The sequence below is a fragment of the Nanorana parkeri genome, unplaced genomic scaffold (genome assembly GCF_000935625.1).
Source record: "Nanorana parkeri isolate BGI_ZX_2015 unplaced genomic scaffold, ASM93562v1 scaffold1206, whole genome shotgun sequence".
Classification (NCBI taxonomy): Eukaryota; Metazoa; Chordata; class Amphibia; order Anura; family Dicroglossidae; genus Nanorana; species Nanorana parkeri.
Genome location: NW_017307474.1, coordinates 114,657 through 133,501, shown reverse-complemented (window position 1 = coordinate 133,501; position 18,845 = coordinate 114,657). Strand labels below are relative to the sequence as shown.

At 39.0% G+C, this 18,845-nt stretch overlaps 1 protein-coding gene across 2 annotated transcripts in view; it reads right to left on the bottom strand.

Moving 5' to 3' along the window:
- LRP2 (LDL receptor related protein 2) overlaps positions 1-18,845 on the bottom strand; it is a 138,500-nt gene that overhangs the window by 17,915 nt on the left and 101,740 nt on the right. For both annotated transcript variants that reach the window (XR_001941840.1, XM_018568553.1), the window contains exons 49-64: positions 18,281-18,504; positions 17,110-17,287; positions 16,193-16,389; positions 15,409-15,654; positions 14,223-14,351; positions 11,571-11,690; positions 11,173-11,289; positions 9,490-9,606; positions 8,390-8,527; positions 8,183-8,305; positions 7,734-7,862; positions 5,684-5,815; positions 5,071-5,202; positions 2,909-3,052; positions 1,032-1,197; positions 421-549 (exon numbers count right to left, since the gene is read on the bottom strand). Coding sequence is in view for 1 of the 2 variants with exons in the window: in XM_018568553.1 (XP_018424055.1) it covers positions 421-549; positions 1,032-1,197; positions 2,909-3,052; positions 5,071-5,202; positions 5,684-5,815; positions 7,734-7,862; positions 8,183-8,305; positions 8,390-8,527; positions 9,490-9,606; positions 11,173-11,289; positions 11,571-11,690; positions 14,223-14,351; positions 15,409-15,654; positions 16,193-16,389; positions 17,110-17,287; positions 18,281-18,504 (2,421 nt within the window). In the remaining variant the exon portion in view is untranslated. The remainder of the gene's footprint in view (positions 1-420; positions 550-1,031; positions 1,198-2,908; positions 3,053-5,070; positions 5,203-5,683; positions 5,816-7,733; positions 7,863-8,182; positions 8,306-8,389; positions 8,528-9,489; positions 9,607-11,172; positions 11,290-11,570; positions 11,691-14,222; positions 14,352-15,408; positions 15,655-16,192; positions 16,390-17,109; positions 17,288-18,280; positions 18,505-18,845) is intronic.

The window sequence follows — 18,845 nt, the reverse complement described above, 5'->3', positions numbered from 1 at the left end:
CCAATGTACAGTGCTCTTTTACATTTTCCACCTAAAACTTATATTTGAAAGTAAATACCGAAATGATATCAAAACAGCATTACATACATTTACATCTATTTTGTTTATCTGCTAACAAGATAAAAACAATTTCTATAAAGCATGTGACTCCAGTCATTCCTGAGAATACTATTTACTGGGCACTTACTATATTATACTAAGTAGATAGGATCATAAATAGTGAGTAATTGGATGGATGGTCAATCTTGGGAGGAATTAATCTTTAACCAACAAACTAATACTGCACAATCAATAAAATGAACAGATGTCAAAGCCTGTCAATGTGTCGATAACTGAAAACAATTAAACCAGACAAAATAGAGTCTGGAAAGTTCTGCTGCAGCTGCCTTTTCCACAGGCTTACAGAAATGTAACACTTACCCCAGTTCTGGATTGAGTGCAATGGCTGCTGGTTGATCAATCTGTGTGTATATAAGCCACTTCCTGTATCGTCCATCCAGTTTAGATACTTCTATACGATTTGTGCCTGAGTCAGTCCAATACATGTGCCTTATTGATTATAACAATGAATATAGGAAACATCTGTTAGTTTAGGAACGTACTTACTATATATTATATAACACAAATAAAGAAGCTGCTGTAATAAAAAAAACAAAAAACCTGGGATTTCAGATGACTACTCAGTAGGGCAAGAATAACCTAGAATCACCAGCACTGATAGAAGAGCTGTTAAAATGCCCTAGCCCCTTTAACTAATAGCATCATGATCGTTTAATTCATTAACGACCGGTAAACTGAAAAATCCCGTAACGCAGTACAATCAGCAATAGATTGTGGAGGGAAAAGAGAAAAATATTATAATAATAATAATTATAATAATATAAGAAAAATACTTATTTACCATATGGTCACTAATGAAACAATATATTCTGTTAAATGAAACTCAACTGCTTTAATCTGAACATTGCACAAATAGGGTGAATTTATTTTAAGCGATAGGAAACATAGTATTTAGGAATCAGCTTCCATACCTCCCAACCCAGTCGACAGCTAATCCATCTGGATTCACAACATAACGTAGATTGAGATCAACATCCTTCACCATATTATTTCCAAAATCTTCAAATGTTGGTATATAAGCACGCCTGATTGATCCAAACACTGAGCCCTGTCCTCGAATGCTGTAGTAGACAACACCTATGAAAAGGAGAATACGTAACAGGTAGCCTGTCAGTAGGAACTTAGTGACAGCATTTATATACTTCCTAATGACAGGAACACAAGCAACGGTTTTATTCATATAATGCATATTAATTTTTAATGTATGATTTTATTCAAATGTTTTATTATCAATATTAACAAATAGATATGTTATTTCTTATTATTAGTTTTGATATCCATTCCTCTGAGTAAAATGTGAACTGTCAATGGGGAACCACTATGCTAGAGTACAAATTGTGTGGATTCTGGATATTACATTGTAATGGTGTGTCTCTAGGTCAGATACATAACTTGGAAGTCTGTTGCACTCTAGTGGTACAAACTTGTACTTACAATTGCTCTTGCCTTAGTTACAATAAAGAATAATAATACATTTACGTCTTTACAAATTCCCAGGGACTGCATTCAATATTCAGCAATAATTATATTAGTTGTTTACAGCAAAAGCTATAAACTGGATTCCTGATTGTCCTAAAACAGCTATAAAAAGATGGATTAATAGCGTTGTATATGTACATTGTATCTGTGCTATTCACTGGTGGTGAATATGAATTCCCAAATAATCTATGAAAGGGAAGTTACTTGCTCCAGCCCCATAACAAAATGCCTGTACTTTGGTACAGACTGTGATGTAAACAATGCAGGAGCCTGGGGATTGCACCCACGATCATAGTTGCAATGTTCCCGAAGGCTTTAAATAAAACAGTAATAAACACACATTCTTTTTTTATTTTATTAACGTCAGTGCATTTATTGCGTTTTTGAAAAAAGATGGACTATACCCTTAAAGGCAGGAGAAATTTATCTGGGAAGTATAAACAAAACACAAGAGTCCCATGTGAATGAAGGCTTGGAACTTATCAGGTTATTTTATGCTGTCTGTGTACCATTGGGGCAGAAATATGCCCCACTTCCTGCCCTAGGGATGTAACAGGAAGACAGGAAAGCTCCCAAAGAGAGCATATTTCCTCCTAGACTGTTGTCATTGGAACAGGTTTTCCCTTTGAAAAGTTTCCCCTCACCTCATGTTTTGGTGATGTTGGATCTCACGTCTCATGAAAATGGTTACCAGTAAGAGTGAATCTCCCCAACATGGGAACACACGGCAATACAACCCTCTACGAAGGCTAATCCTAAACCACTTTAACCAAAACTAAATAAAGTGTTTTGCCCTCCCATATACTTTAAATTATGCACTGGATCTTTATATGCAAAACCGAACTCTGGCAGGGACATCTCAGCATTCTAATCTCCGAAAAATGAAAGGAGGAGACTATTTCGGCCAACCGGTATCCACCTATAAAATATTACTTTTGGGGGGACCCTTTCCCCCCATAAAATATCACTTTTGTATGGACTGACACTTGAAACAAGGAATAAACTCAAAATTATTGGTTTCCATGCACAGCTGCAACAGATTTTGTCTGCTCCGGTTTTGATAAATCCCCTTTTGGACCAGTAACCCAATGATATAGTTCTATAGTTTTAATAATGACAATAAGTACTAGCAGCCAGTAATGTCTCTGCACTTTGTCCCCTGTATTGTATTAAGCCATCATTGGTGAAGGTACATAAACATTATTACACCACTGGGCTAAGCAAAATGGTCATAAAAAGAAATGTGGTGTAATGAACTTCATATGCCAGGACTTTTTTTCTTGGCAGACTAAAACCCATTATAACTTACTAAGTTCTATTCCCTCAGGGTCCCAGTCATAGTCCAAAGCTTGGATGTGCTGCTGCTCATCAATATAATCTGAATATTGTTCAGAAGAAAGGTTATATCTTCTTATTCGCACATTGTCCGGCAACAGTAGTAATGGAGCATTACCTGTAATATTACAGAGTCTCAGTGAACATAAATGCATTTCATATGTGTATTTATGCAGCTCGAAACTTACATTGAGAGCAGTATGAGCAGTATGCAGAATAATAAGCCTTTTATTTCAAATGGAGCCATGTACAATATACAGTAACTCAGGGTAAGTAATAAGAAACCATTGCTCTAAATACTCTATAATACACATCTGCAGGCTGATTGCTGTTACTTGAGTTTCTATTTTTATGCCTCTAACAATCATGAACAAAGACAATCGCTGGGTCTCCTTAGTAGTCTTATGGAGCACTATATGCTTGAGTCAAAACATAAAAAAGAAAAAAATTGTATTTTACCAGCTCATTGCATATAGAGATTATTATTCAGAACACAGTTTAACAAACTTCTGTTTTAGTCAGCTTCATTTGAAATATTGCACAGATATTTATTATATGCCACTTGCAGCCAGTGAGTGGCACAATCTAGCTTGCAACACTACCTCTTTATTATACCTACTTACTGTTATTGTGAATAGCTTAGCTAACATATGCTTATGTAGAGACTTGAGCAATAGGAGATCAGATTACAGACACCCAGGTTAAAAGTTCACATAAGAAGCAAACCCCTCCCTATTTTTTCGAGATTGTTTTTTGTGGTAAAATTAGGTACCTCGGCTTATATTCGGGACGGCTTATACTCGAGTATATACGGTAATTTAACTAGAGACTTCCAACTAGCAGGCAGGCAATGCTGGGCTTACTTAATAGAAAGCCCAGCATGCTCTGCAAAGTGGTCATCGCTGCACCCTGAATTTAATGTAAATTGCGATAATTTAAAAAAAAAGGGAACATGAAGGTGTCCTGGTATATGTGTATTTTTACTCAGGTCAATTTGATAGATTGTATATAATATTCATAATAATTTTCCAACTGGCAAGTGGAACTCCTGCTCCTTATTAGCTGTTTACCTAGCTATACATAGTTGTTTTACTGGAAAAAAGGCTGTTATTTACAGTGTTCGGTAGTTCCAGATTCAATTTACACACAGCTGAATTAGTTTAAGGAGTCACCCAACTCCCTTTCCTGCTGGGTTCAGGCAGGATATACAGAGAGTCAGTTAGAGAGAAAATCTGAAAGCAAACAGCTTCTGTCTCACAAATGTTCTGTGAATCCATTGTGTTATAAGTGCACCCTGCAATACATGTTTATTTGTAAAACAAGGATTTTATAAAAAATAGTAAAAAATAAAGATATAGAATATTAACTTGAAAATGTATAAAACGGCAAAAGGTAAAACAAAACTGACCCCAAAACCAACATAGTTTTTCTTTAAAGCGGACCTTTACCCATATCTTTAAAATAACAACAAACACACCTGTAGAAATGTTCAGTAATGACAATCTACAAACACATACTTCTAGATAATTGCCGGCTTTGTATTCTTTGCATACCTTATTTGTCTTTTCTTCCCCAGTCTTCTGGCCATGTTAACTAAGGGCAGATTACTAAGTCTCCTTTTACTTCCTGGATTTCTGGCACATGTGACTAGGACATGTGACCATGCACATCATCTCAGTGGAGGCAAATGCCTTTCCCTGAGATCTCCTGAGATTACAGATGAGATTTCCCAGCAATGACCTGCTGATGTAATCTTCCCAAGATGCAATGCTTTGGCACATTATACCATGTGTGCCAGAACTGAACCAGGAAGTAGATGAACTCTATTTGTAAGTAAATGAAAAACACGTTTAACTAATAAATGTAAGCTGATTTTAAATCACCATGCAGAGCCTCATGCTGGTGTAATTGTTAGTAAAAGGGGGTAAAACACTTTAAGTTAATTTTACACAACTATAGTACAGAATGTCTGTAAGATCTGAAGCAACATTTTAGTGGAATCAGATACTGGAACTTTGGTCTTTGTTCCTCTTCTGCTGATTGTTGTAGCACAGCTATATTTGTGAACTACAACATAATAGTGTGTAGTTACTTATTGATTTACATTTACTTAAATGGAGTATACAATTTCCTTACCATCAGCTGCACATTGCTTTCCTTGTTGATCTCCGACTGATCGGAAACCTTCTGCACAGAAGCACTCATAACTTCCCTTGGAATTCTTGCAGTCTTGTGGACATATCCCATATAGCTCACACTCATTAATATCTAAACAGGAAGACACAATTTTCTATCACTGTTATGTATATCAGATTTATACGACCACTGATTCTCATTTTCGCCTAACCATTGAATTGCATTAATTATTTAAAAATGGAAAATGAGCTTATTTAAAATAGCAAACAGTCAACTTTCACTACTCTTTAATGAAAAAAAATTAAAACATCGACAATTGCATATGTGGGTTTTCATTTGCAATTTTCACATTTTCAGTACTGCAAATAAAGATAAAGAAACAAAAATATAGAAAGAAACACCTTATATTTTTACCAATCCATTTTTTTATATTTTATCTTCACTAGTCTCCATAACCTACCTAAAATATTAATCATCACTTGAGATTCTGTCTTCAATATACTCTATGAATTGTAAGCCATGTGACCAAGCTGTTCTACCTCCTTACTAGCATTTACAATAGGAAATTACCTCCCTCTAATCAACAGTATAAGAATTCTGCCCTCTGACTCACCTTCGCAGGAATTCCGGTCGCTTTCACTGGCTTTGTATCCTGGTCGGCATGAACAGATAAATCCACCTTCAGTTAGGTTAGTGCAGTTGTGCTCGCAGATATTTTCTCCACAGTGTCGTCCAGTCCCTGTGTCTGATTAGAAAGCATTCACAGAGTTGGCTGTTTTAACTGTCATAACTGTCCAATAATAATTAATAATCCCTCATCTGCAGTACTAATAAAGCTTACAATAAAAGAGAAATTCAAAGAGAAAATAACAATGTCCCCATTGGAGAAATTTCAATTGAGTTCCTGTTCTGGAGATGCAAAAGGAAGTGAGAAGAAATCTCCAAAAAGTGAGGGGGTTTCCTCGAAACTGGCAACGGTGTCTCCATTGGAAGATTTACCCCACCTCTTGTTCTGGTGACAAAGGTAAAATAGAGCATTTCCCTAGCAAAGACACAGACAGCAATAATAGCCTCTCAGAGGATAGAATTCTTCTCTGCTCAAAACCACAAATACTTTAAAGCCCTGGGACCTGAACCAAAGGGAGACTGCTAATGCTCACTTCCAGTTTTTGTGAACAGGAAATTCATGGCTGACAGCTCTGAACTGACTTTTGACAAAAACACAGCACATACTTGTTTAGGGTTAATTTTTAATTTAGGAAGAATTAAGATTTTTGCCCTAATTTCTTATAATTTCAGGCCATTTAGATACGTCTAGTTATTTTAAATTACCGTAGGTCATGGAAAGTACAGCACTAGGCAAATAATTGATGGCATAATACCTGAGGTCAAAGAGGATAACAAAATCTTCTGCAGCAAGACTTATCATTAAATCTCCTTATGTCAATCACATGTTTTGTATTGTATGGGAGATAATAGGCTAGGAGAATGCAACCAGAAAAATATGGGTCATTCATGTATAAAATCAGAGGACACAATCTTTACTGGCACTGGAAGAAAACTGCAGCTTAAGCCGAGTATAACAGCCAACCTGGTTTTATTTTTAAAATGCAGCAATTAATTTGGTCCTCAAGGCTAGTAGGGAAAGTGCTGGGGAATTCTGTGCAGGTTTGTGCCCTTGAAGTGTATGTAAACGCAAAATCTATTTATCTGTATTTTTTGGCATTATGCCTCACTAGATACAGTTTTCTTAAGCAAGCTGTTTTTTGTGAATCTTCTGAAAACTTCCATACCTGGAGATCCTGCTAGTAATAGTACCTCCTACTGCAGGATGACAACTCTAAGCTGCTGATATCAGCATTGTCAGTCTGTCGTGTGAGCTCCTTCAGTTGGCCATTGGGCTGCTTATCTAAAAAGCCTGATTGACTGCCCAATAGCCAACCGGAGCAGAGCAAATGAAAGGGTGGCGATGTTGCCAAAAGTTCTGATTTTGTAAAAGTTTTCTTGCAGAGACAAAGCAGGGATGGAGCTAAGAAAACTCCTCCCCTGTTGATGTGACAGCAGTCAGGCCTTGTTATAGGCTATTGTGTTTTTGGGGGATGTGCTCACCCAAGTACTAGGTTTTCCATGAAGCTGAAGCAACAGATTAGCACAGAGGGGGTGCAAACCAGTGGCGTAACTATAGCCATAGCAGTCCAGATGAGGCTTGGGGGTGGAAGGGGGCCCCATTAGGCAAATTAAACATAGAACATGTGTTGGGGTGGTTGCAGTTGATGATAACTCTATTCCCCTGTAAAGTCTACAGTGTAGAGACAACTTCAGATGCATGAGGAGTTTTTGGGAGCTTTTCATCATTACTCACAGCTCAGAGAGAGGTCATCAAGGGGGGCCCCCATAACATTTTTGCTATGGGGCCCCATGATCTGTAATTACAACACTGGTGTAAACAATCCACAAGCAGACACCTTACCGTAACTGCTACCAACCTCATTCATTATTCATTATTTTTTAAAATTCAGGGTTGCCGCAAATATGTGAATGGCGGGGAAAATGTTCAAGTGATTAATAACTCCTCACAAAATCCATAGACGATTACAGAAAAGTATGGGACCTGCAGGGGTTATGAAAGGCATTAGTAAGCAAAGACTATCTCATGTACTTACTGCAGCCAATTTCATCAGAGCTGTCTCCGCAGTCATCGTAGTTGTCACAGGCATAGTGATGAGGAATGCAGTGGGAGTTGCCACATTTGTATTCGTCCTCTGTACATGGTCTAGGAGTGGGTGCTCTACCTGGAGACACAAGCAGAATAGATTATAACCTTTACCTCGCTTACACAGATTTTTCTTAGATATAAAATGATGGTACATAACATTTATGCGCTATAATAAATGCAAAAAAAAGCGAACACCTAATAATACCAATAATTGCATATGGAAAACCAAATTCTGTCGATGTTGCCTTCAATTACCAAAATCATTTGAATTCCAGCTGTCAGAACATGAATCTCATGGTAATGGTGACAATATTGATATAAGAGACCCACAGCCTGAGGTTTATTCCTCTCCATTAATTAATTACATTCCCAAATGTTAGCACATGACACACTCACATTGTTCTTCTGTTTCATCACTTCCATCTCCACAATCATCTACAGTGTTGCAGATCTCATGTCTGTAGATGCAGCGGTTGTTTTGGCACCGGAATCGGAATGGAGGATCACAAGGAACGTCCACTGCACAGTGTAAACAGTAAATTAGAATACAAATGGTTATGGCATCTAGTCAACAAGACCACAATCTGTAAACTCTCTACGTACAGCAAAGGTTGAGTTCTTCATCAGAGTTGTCTCCACAGTCATTGTCACCGTCACACTTCCAATATGGTAAGATGCAGATATGGTTGTTACACTCGAACATGGAGGGTGGACAGTATGTCCCATTGGGATAACGTGTGGCTACAGATGAGAGATAGTGACAGTGAGTATCCTGTACAGACATAATTATGTATAAATGCACACATGAAATACTATTGGACTGCCCACTGTGCCAGTGCTTGAAATATATGAACTGAACTCTCTTGATACAGCATGTTTGGGTGGGAAGATATCTGCCCATACTTGAAAATGAGTGGAGATGGCACTCTTACAGGGAGATTTTACATGCACATCTTCAAGCTTAAAGATGAACTTCAGGCAGAAATATGTAATCATTAATATATCATGTATGTTCTTACATTCAAGCAGTGTAAGCACCTGAATTCAACTTAATATCAGCCTCTTGCAGTCTACTTTTTATCACAGCAAGAAAGGGAAGGGGGAAGCAGCACACGGAGCCAATCAGGTATGCTGCACAGAGCAGAGTGATAGGAGGATAGAGAAGAGTGACAGAGAGATGATCTCATCTTCATCTGCCTTCTGCTTCTACTTTCACTGTCCAGCTTCAGGGTGGGAGTGAAGGGGAGACTTAAGTTCAACTTTCTATGATATCAAACACCCACAATGCACCTTGGGTCCAGAGTCTAGGTCTAGCCCAGTCAAAGATTCTGTATTCTCAAGAAACAAAAACAAAAAAGTACAGTTGCTTTTTGGGTACATTGACCTGTATCAGCATGCAACCCATTTTACACAAAAACGCAATGGGAGGAATATATCAAAAAGCAGATAGAATCTGTCCAATCAGCTTCTCTTTTAATTTGTTCAGTTAAGCTCTAAAAATGAAAGAGAGAAGCTTATTGGTTGCCATTGGCAGCTGCTCCAGATTTTGTCTGCTCCAGTTTTGATAAATTCCCCTCATTATGTCTAAAAAGTATGCCAATGCTTCTTGGAGTGTTCATGCATTTGTTCGTCAGTAAACGAGCCCCTATGAAGGCAATTAATTACAAAAGGCAAACATTCCCAAATTGTGTTTTGACACTCACGGCACGCGTCCTCATCTGAAAAGTCCAGGCAGTCTGCAGTTCCATCACATCGGAAGCGCTCCGCGACACAGTGTCCACTTCTGCATTGAAAATATCCAGGATGGCAGGTCCTCATTTCTAAACACAGTGCACAACAATGAGAATAGATGTAATTTCAAAGACCAGCTACCATAAAGCCAAACTGAACCTTCAGTTTAAAAGAACTACATGCATTCCATGTGCATGAAAACAAAAGGCATCCAAAGTCTTTCATTTAGGAAGCAGACACAGTCTTAGTAGAGGAGCCTTTTCCCTGCCAGCATGCAGCAGAGAAGAACCCTTGCTCTCCGTGTTGAATCAGTGGTCTCTGTGTAGAGTACAGCATGCCCCTGCTGAGCCAGAGCTAGAGCTTTCCAATAACCAGGGAGCATGTCGGAAAGCATTAGCTCTGACACAGCAGGAAGCATGTTTGTAAAGATCTAGCTCTGACTCAGCAGGTAGCATGTAGGATCATGCAGGATCATTGCAGAAAGACAACTGCTAGGGAGCAAGAGTCCTTCTTTGCAACATGTTGGATGTGGCTGGTATCCAAAGTAAATAAACTGTAAGACTTTAAACAACTTTTGTTTTGATACACCTGGCATGTATTTAGCCGATTTAAACTGAATGTTCACTTGAGTTTTACGCGCTGATAAAATATTTGTGATATGCTCATAGTATGTGCGGAGGAAAATGTGTTGCTGTTTTCGTCACATATGGAACCAAGTTATTAGTGGAAAATCTCTCCTGATCTCTTCCTAGTCAGATGGTTGTCCAAAGTGATTAGGATCATCCATATGAAGTTATTTTGCAGACACAGGGTTTCCGAAATGCTATTCAAATGCAGGGATCTTTGCAAGCAAGAGACTGTCTCTAAACCACCCTAACAATGAACTTCTATTGTTTGCTGCCATTTGGTCTGTTAAATATCTCATTAAGGGCTTGTTCACACCAAATGCAGACCAGATATACCTGAGTTTCTGCACATGCAGTGTAGTGTTTTTTGCCGCGTTCCGGGCCGTTTTTGTTAAAAAAAGATAATATTTTTCTCTTAGCCTAAAATGGGTTTTCAGTGCGTTCCAGGGTGTTTGCATGCATTTTTTATGCGTTTGCATGCGTTCCGCAGCAGGAAAAATAGGGCTTGCTGCAGTTTTTTTACATGCTCTGGAACTGATCGCTGCGGTGTGAACTAGAGCCCAAAATACCATTGGAATACATTGGACGCAGTTTTGATCCGTTCTGTAACTGTTCTGCAACTGCTCCGCGCTTGGTGTGAACTAGCCCTAAAAGTGTTTTGTTATATCTGTTCAACTAGTGTAACATATACCTGCTGAGCCTGCTACAAATCCAGTGAGTTCCTAACTTCCTGTGCTCTCTGCCTATGATGCATTGAAATATCAAGAAGTGTTATTAACCCTGCCTAGTTCACCTCTGAGTTACAGAACACCTCCCCCTGTGTTATAGATCACCAAATTAAAAAATTGGTTTAAAAAAAAGGAAAATAATGCAGCGACCACATCTAAGGATCGGTAGGCTGCAATATATTACATTTCTGTTTAATATCCATCTATCTATCTATCTATCTATCTATCTATCTATCTATCTATCTATCTATCTATCTATCTATCTATCTATCTATCTACGGTGCAGCATACAAGTACACACCACAGTCTCTTTCATCTGAGTTATCTTCACAGTCATCATCATGGTCACAGAGCCAGCGGCTGGGAATACAGTGCAGATTATCACATCGGAATTCACTTTCTGTGCACTCACGGGGACCTGCAAGAAGTTTATGAAACAGAATATGTGAATAACATGTACTGCCACATGCACTGCATTTCCCTCACCCACTGCGGGAAAGGCTATACAAGAGAAACTTAGAGAAAGCATTTTTATATAGAGGTTAATTAATTTACAAATCACATTGGTTCTGCGATACATATAGTGGCAGCCACGTGTGCACTGGTAAGGGGAGGGGATTATTGTTGAGGAGGGAGCTTCAAACATCACAAAAATGCATAAAACTTCTAATTGAACCAATATTTCAAGGAATATCTTACTGCAGTTGCGCTCATCAGATCCGTCCCCGCAATCATTATCACCATCACACTTCCAACGCAGAGGAATACAACGATGATTTTCACAGCGAAAATCTCCCAGTGGATCACATGTTCTTTGTTCTGCAAATTCCAAACATTCATGGTTAGGATTTGCTGGCCCCACCACCATAATGATTAAACAAGTATTTTGTTAAGCCTTAAATGGTTTAATGATCATTGGCATACAGCCTCTGCTCAGTCAATATTATAAGACTTCACTGTAAGGGAAACCACTGAACTTTCTTCATATGTATAAACCAATAACTCTGGATAACAAACTGACAGCATAATTACACTTTATTTCAGTATTAATACAGAATCTGAAGCTCGGGCTGCATTGGACCACATCTCCATAATACACTTGTATACATAGGCAGCAGACTTATCATACTTTCTGAGAACTTTGGGTGATTTTCTGTAAATTAGTTTTTGGGTGAATTTATAGTGTAGGGTAAATTACACATTTTCAAATCTTTCCTGACCACTTATGACAAGGTACATCTTCTGAGAGAGAGAGGCTAGACAGCCAGGAGAGAGAGCCAGAAGAATGAGCTAGTAAGACAGCCAGGAGAGAGAGTGAGGAGAGAGCGAGGAGAGACAGCCAGTAGAGAGAGGAGAGACAGCCAGGAGAGAGAGCAAGGAGAGGCAGACAGGAAAGAAAGCAAGGAGAGACAGCCAAGAGAGAGAGCCAGGAGTATGAGCAATGAGAGACAGCCAGGAGAGAGAGTGAGGAGAGACAGCCAGGACAGAGAGTGTGGGGAGAGAAAGGGGAGAGAGAGACAGAAAGTAAGTAGGGATAGGGAGCAACACATCTTATATTTCAGAATCCGTGTTTGACATGACAACACATCTTTACATCCTCAGCAAAGGAGAGAAGACTTGAAAGAGGTTGTATCTCGCAGTGATTTTAATCTTTCACGTATTCACATAGCATACCATCCAGAACCAGGTTTGTTATTCATCAAATACATATCGGAATATTTACAAGAGCCGCAACCAATCCCGCGCATTAAAGAAAATATTTAGTATATTTAATTGCTGCACCTTTTATCTGAAAGTTGGGATGTCCTCACTTCTGCGATTTCATACTCAGCCCAGAGGTAGACCCCCATTCTTATGCATTCTGCATGTGATTGGCCGCCTCTCCTCACTCTCGCTAATTAGGCAACTGCTTGCTCATTGCTGGGGCCCCACAAACAGTTGCCTAATATGCCTGATTAGAGGTGCTTCTGCCTGATTGTGTTCATCCACGCTGGCCCAGATTCCGGGTAGGCCGGGCCTATTTTCAGTGGTGGGCCTGGAGCTGGCGCTCTAGTAGCCCCTATGTTAATCCAGCCCTGAGCAATCCCTGTGGGGAGCGGTGACTGACAGGGAAGAACTCAGGCAGGGCTAACTACATTGCTTAGGATTTTAATGCAGACACAGCTCACTACAGAAAGTGAGGAACTCAATGCATTTCTTGGAGTCTCAATGGGTGCCCTTCTTTACTTGCAAATATACTAGTTTTATTTTCCAGATAAAAAAAACTTAAAATGTGCTTGTGTATTCAACCCCTTAGCTTAGCTCCAGCATCCCCTGAAGCTCCATTAAATCCAGGGCTCATTTAAACAGACTGATGGGACTCTGTTTACATTTGTAAAGCCGGCGGCCAGCTTTAGAATAGAAGCGATTCTAGCTACTCAGCTGTCGCCAGATCGCTTCTACGAGCACCCCGCCCGACACCCCCGCCATGTTTCCCGGGCTCCGCTGCCCCTCCTAAGGGCCCATCTCTGGTGTCAGTGGGAAGCTGGGGAGGAGAGCGGCGATTGTCCATTCATCGATCTCCTCCCGCACTATGAGACCAGGAGTGATGCAGATTACATTACTTCCGGTCCCTGGGCTGTCAGTGCTGGGCTTCTGAAACCCAGCAATAAACTACTGAAGTGCTATCTGCACTTCAATAGCTTATTTAAAGTGTAAAGGTGATACTAGGGGTCTTTTGGACTGCCAATATGCTATCACATGTGGGTCTTGTAAGCCCCTCTATGTGACAGCAATTAAAGTTAAAAAAAAAACAACCAATTTAAAAAAAAAAAATTATATTATTATTATATTAAAAATAATATTAAATGAAACGACGACTGTGCTGCACATGTTGGGTATCGTCGCACATGTCAGAGCAATACTTCTAGGGCCAATATTTATGCGTAACTCTAAACTGATGACCTGTAGGGGCTTTTAAATTGTCGTCTATGGACTTTTTGTCGCAGTTTTATGTAGACAAACAGTGTTTAACCTGGGCATGCTGGATATCTATTTACTCGTTGTAACCTCATCTTTAATTTTTCATAAACAAAATGGGTATTTTATTGTGTTTTGGGGCTTTGAGTGCATTTTTCACTAAATTATGGGGTTTGATAAGCAGTTGCGCTAATATCATGCAACATAAAAATGTGCAACTGCCACCATTTCATTTTACAGGGTCTTTGCTTTTATAAAATATATAATGTTTGGGGGTTTGAAGTAATTTTCAGCCCTAAAATGTGGATTATAACATGGGTGCAAAAAATAGAAAAAAGGCCTCGGTCATGAAGGGGTTAATATGCACGTATTCTGTAGCAATAGCTAACTTACCACAATCTTGCTCATCAGAGTTATCCCGGCAGTCATCATAACCATTGCACACAGCCCACAGTGGGATACAGCGGTAGTTTGTCTTGCAATCAAAATCGGTGTGATTGTCGCATCGGTATGCAGGGCCCACTAGTAAAAAGATGTTAGAAAGGCATTAACATTTCTAAATGTTACACATGTATAAATATATTTTTAAACTACTAAGTAGCCAAGTTCTGTCCTTTCTCCCCTCTACCACCGGCCATTTCTAAGGATCCAGGACTAGCAAACAATGATGACAATGGATGACGTGCTTACACAGTTCCTTATAATAAAGTAATAATGAAGTATTCTATATGTAGATTGCTGACTGAATTAATTTAAGAGCATCAATGTTAACAAGACCAGAACTCACATTAAAATTTTAGCGGATAGGTTTTTGCCAGCCTTTTGATTTCTCTAGACATAATTACATCTGAAAAGTCAAAAATAGACTCTCAGAAGAAGTATGCTAAAGAGGCACTTTGAATGACAATAAAAAAAAGTCAAACAAAAGATTTAGTCTATGCAAAGGATAGATAAAATTAAGAGGTTTTATTCCTCCGCAATTTTTCTGAAAAAGGGGAGATTTTCATAATATTTTACTGCATTAAAGTCAATAGGGGAAGCAAAATGGTGCTATCCTAAACCTGTTCTTTAGCCTCATTATTTAATTTTTTTATAAACTACCCACAAAATACCCCAAAGCAACCCGCGCCCTCTGAAGAGAAAAAAGATCTAAATAACAAATCAGTTTTTCCAAAATCACTCCTCTTATCCCCAGATAATAAATGACCCAATTTTTGGACAAAGTAGGTTAAGATCTAATGTGTTCACAAAGACCTAGCATATAGGTGCAGACATCTTTCAAAACAAATACATAATTGTGTGTGAATATCAAATAAGCACAATGGAAGATGTGGTCATATAACGACCAGATCATCCGTACATACATACCGTATATATAAATGTATATATATATCATATATCTACACCTTATATTTGCACAATATTGGATCAGAATAATTCAGGATTGGTCAGATTTGACTTTATACATGCATAGTTAAAATTCAGGTCACAAGAACCCAGTCATGAGCCAAGTTAGGCAGCCTGAACTTTCTGTGTATGGCCACTCTAAATAGATGAGGGCCTTCAGGATCTTTCTTACTGCATTCCTGGATAGGTTCATCAGAGTGATCTCCACAGTCATCATCTACGTCACATTTCCAGCTCTGAGGGATGCAGCGGCCGTTGTTACATTTAAACTGCCCTGGATTGCAGGTTCTGGTTGCACAATGGGAGCTGTCCTCATCTGAGTTGTCCCCGCAGTCATCCTCGCTATCACACTGCCAGGCCTCAGGGATACAACGCTTGTTAGCACATTGCCACTGATGATCTTCACACTGGTGATTAGCTGTAGGAAGCATACTACATACATTAAACTGATATGGATAACCAAAGTATAATTACTGAAGCAATGTATAAAATGTCTAGTAAAGAAGATGTACAATGAGAGCCATTACGTTTTAACATATTGATACAGCAAATTCCATACTAATTTGTGAAAAGTCATGAGCAACCATTCAGGTACAAACCACCTATTATTCATAATAGGGCCAGTGTCTATAACAGATTTATTTTCCTGGAGACAGTTTACATTTTCCCTCGCTCTGCAACAGCTCCATTACTTCAATTGTAACCTCCATCCAGTGTTAGTCACATGTGTAAAGGCGCTAGCACCTGGTCGCATAATCTTGGCTGAACGGTAAGATCAGCCAATCTGAACCTTGATCTCCCCCACTCAGCAGAGGTGAAAAGTCCAGTATGTGAGCCATCCCCCGTAAATGTTTGAGGCACATCATTTTTCCATCCCAAAAAGACTGTTAAACTGCTACAAAGGAAAAGGCATACTGTATAAGGGGGTCAAAATAACACCATTTTGGTTTACATACCACAGAGTATTGGATCTTCATCAGAGTTATCTGGGCAGTCTTGATGAATGTTACACAAAAAGTGAGAACTTGTACAGTTTCCATCATTGCACTGGAACTGTCCTATGCGGCAGTACCGATGAGGACACGAAGCGGACTCATCTGAGCCATCCCGGCAATCTCGCTGACCATCACACTTCCACCAAATAGGGATACATCTGAAACGTAAAACTATAATGTGAGTTTCTTTGTATGTCTTTAAGATACTGGCAGACATGCATTATAGAGAACAACATTAGACAGAGAGGGAGAATAAGAGAAATGGCAGATTATTACCCAGTTCTACCCACAGTATGTAAGCAGGAATGCTTACCTTTTTTCCAATTAAATTTCAGCGTCTGAAACACCAGAGTTTGGGAGTTTAAATGAAAATCTCCTATGCCTTGCAAAGAATAAATAGAAGAAGCTTCCACTGATTGATAGAATGCAAGCTTTTTTCTGTTTTAGATCTGCTGAGCTAGGTCAAGTTGGGGAGGGGTGGCCACACACACAGGAAAAAAATGTAAATTGTGGACATTTATATTCACGGGGAAAATGTAAAAAACCTGTTTTCACAGAAATGTTTGTAATTTGTACAAGATTATAATGGGGTCCCTGCAGTGCTTACATCTGAGTATCCTGGAAGTACAGCAGGAGCTGTACTAATCCTGGCATCTAAACAAGCATATTTGCAGGAGGTAGAAGCCAGGGAAGGATGGTTGCTTTCGAGGCAATAAAATGCTTTACTTTAACCCTGGTAAGGTAATGGTGCCGAGAGCTGGGCTCTAAATTAAGTTGCTTTTTTAACTTTGTTATTCCCAAAAAGTACACAGAACAAAGGATTATGTTCTCAATAAATCAGAAATTTAGCATGACCAAGAATCAACAAGGCAACCTACCGCTCACTGTCAGCACACAGGAACTGAGTACTGGAGCATGATGGGAGACAGCGCACTATATTTCCAAACGACATCGCCACAAAGTTGTCTGGACATTCACAGGTATATCCCTGTCCTCCTTCCTTAATGAGACACAGGTGAGAACAGCCGCCATTGTTTCTGCCGCATGGATTATTCACTAAAAGAGAAGGCCATTTCAATTCACTTTAACTATAATGTATTCAAAAGACAAAAAAAAATCTGACATATAAATCAATGAGCGAAATAATTTTATGTGAAATAAATGACTCTCAGAACCCAAGACTAGAAATGCTGCTGGACACAAGCAACATTAAAATACCATCTGCTTTATTAATCTTCATTACCCTGCATTTAATAGTAACAAAGGTAAGAGAATAATTAAAAGAAGACTGAAATGTTTGTGTGACCGGCTTTGTAATCTGCTTATTCAATTACTGTTTCATATAGCTGAATACAATTTTTAGGAATATGTTTGATCCTATGTGAGCCTACATGAATTTAGATATTTGCCCAGATCCTTCTGAACATAACAGACTGTAAAGTCAAATTACAACACATATAGTCATCTTAACAAATGCAAACAATTAAATATTTGCTAATTCCTTCAATGAATGAGGAGATCCCAGATCTACGGCAAGTTACCTAAAATAGGTGCAATTTTTCAGCGCATGAACAGTGATTGGATTATTCCCTTTTCATTCATTGGTTCTAATCCCTGCAACCAACTTTGCTGACTGTTGTCACCTGTGAACCCTCACTCTTCTTCCTTTATAACCCCAGTATTACACAATATTACCAAGCTTACTCTAAATGCTTAACTGTCATCTAATTTCTGTGTACACTCGGAGACAGGTTTATAATGACCAGTTTGCTTTTAAACCATATATTGTGAGGCTGTGGCTGGCAGGATTGTGAACGGTGTATGTGTATCAACTAGATATTTCTCCCTCTACATCGTAAGGGGCTCCAGAGTTGATGACTGATATGGAGAAAGCAAACTTGTTGTTTTCTCTGAATCTTAATCAATGCTGTTCTGTGCTCTAATCCCTAGAACCGTGTCTCTCCAAGAGAAACCATTATATGAGCAATAAACAAATGATGTAAGAAAATACAATATCATAACCAAACTTGTTAAAAGGGCTGTACTTACTAATAGGTTGCCTGTACGGATGATACACATGTATATCAAAGGGTCTATGGGTTGTATTGGCCAGCATGGTTCTTCCCGACCCATCATACTTGTTTCCTTTCTCCACTGTTCTGGTGTTCCAGTCAGTCCAGTATATTGTATCTTCAAACACAGTGATTGCAAAAGGGTGTGGCAGTGTCCCATCGTATACTGCATGCCGGTGTTGACCATCCAGATCAGAAAATCTGCAGGATAGTAAGAGAGAAACACTACTGAGGCTAACATCTAACCCACACAGACCTGCTCATTCAAACTCCTGGCTGCAAAAACCAGGTACCAACGTATTATACAGGCAACTTAATCTGTTTAAGTGTCCTCAAAGTAGATATTGACCCTAGAATCATCCTATGAACATTAAACAGCCATACAGCAAATGTACCTTGATAAATGGATAGCACAATGTTTGGCATCTTTCTGCACTCAGGTCTTCCAGCAATCAGTACTGAAAACTACTAACCATTTACGAGTGACACCTTGTAACTCATGGGGGTTGATTTACTAACCTTATAAACACGCCACGAACAAG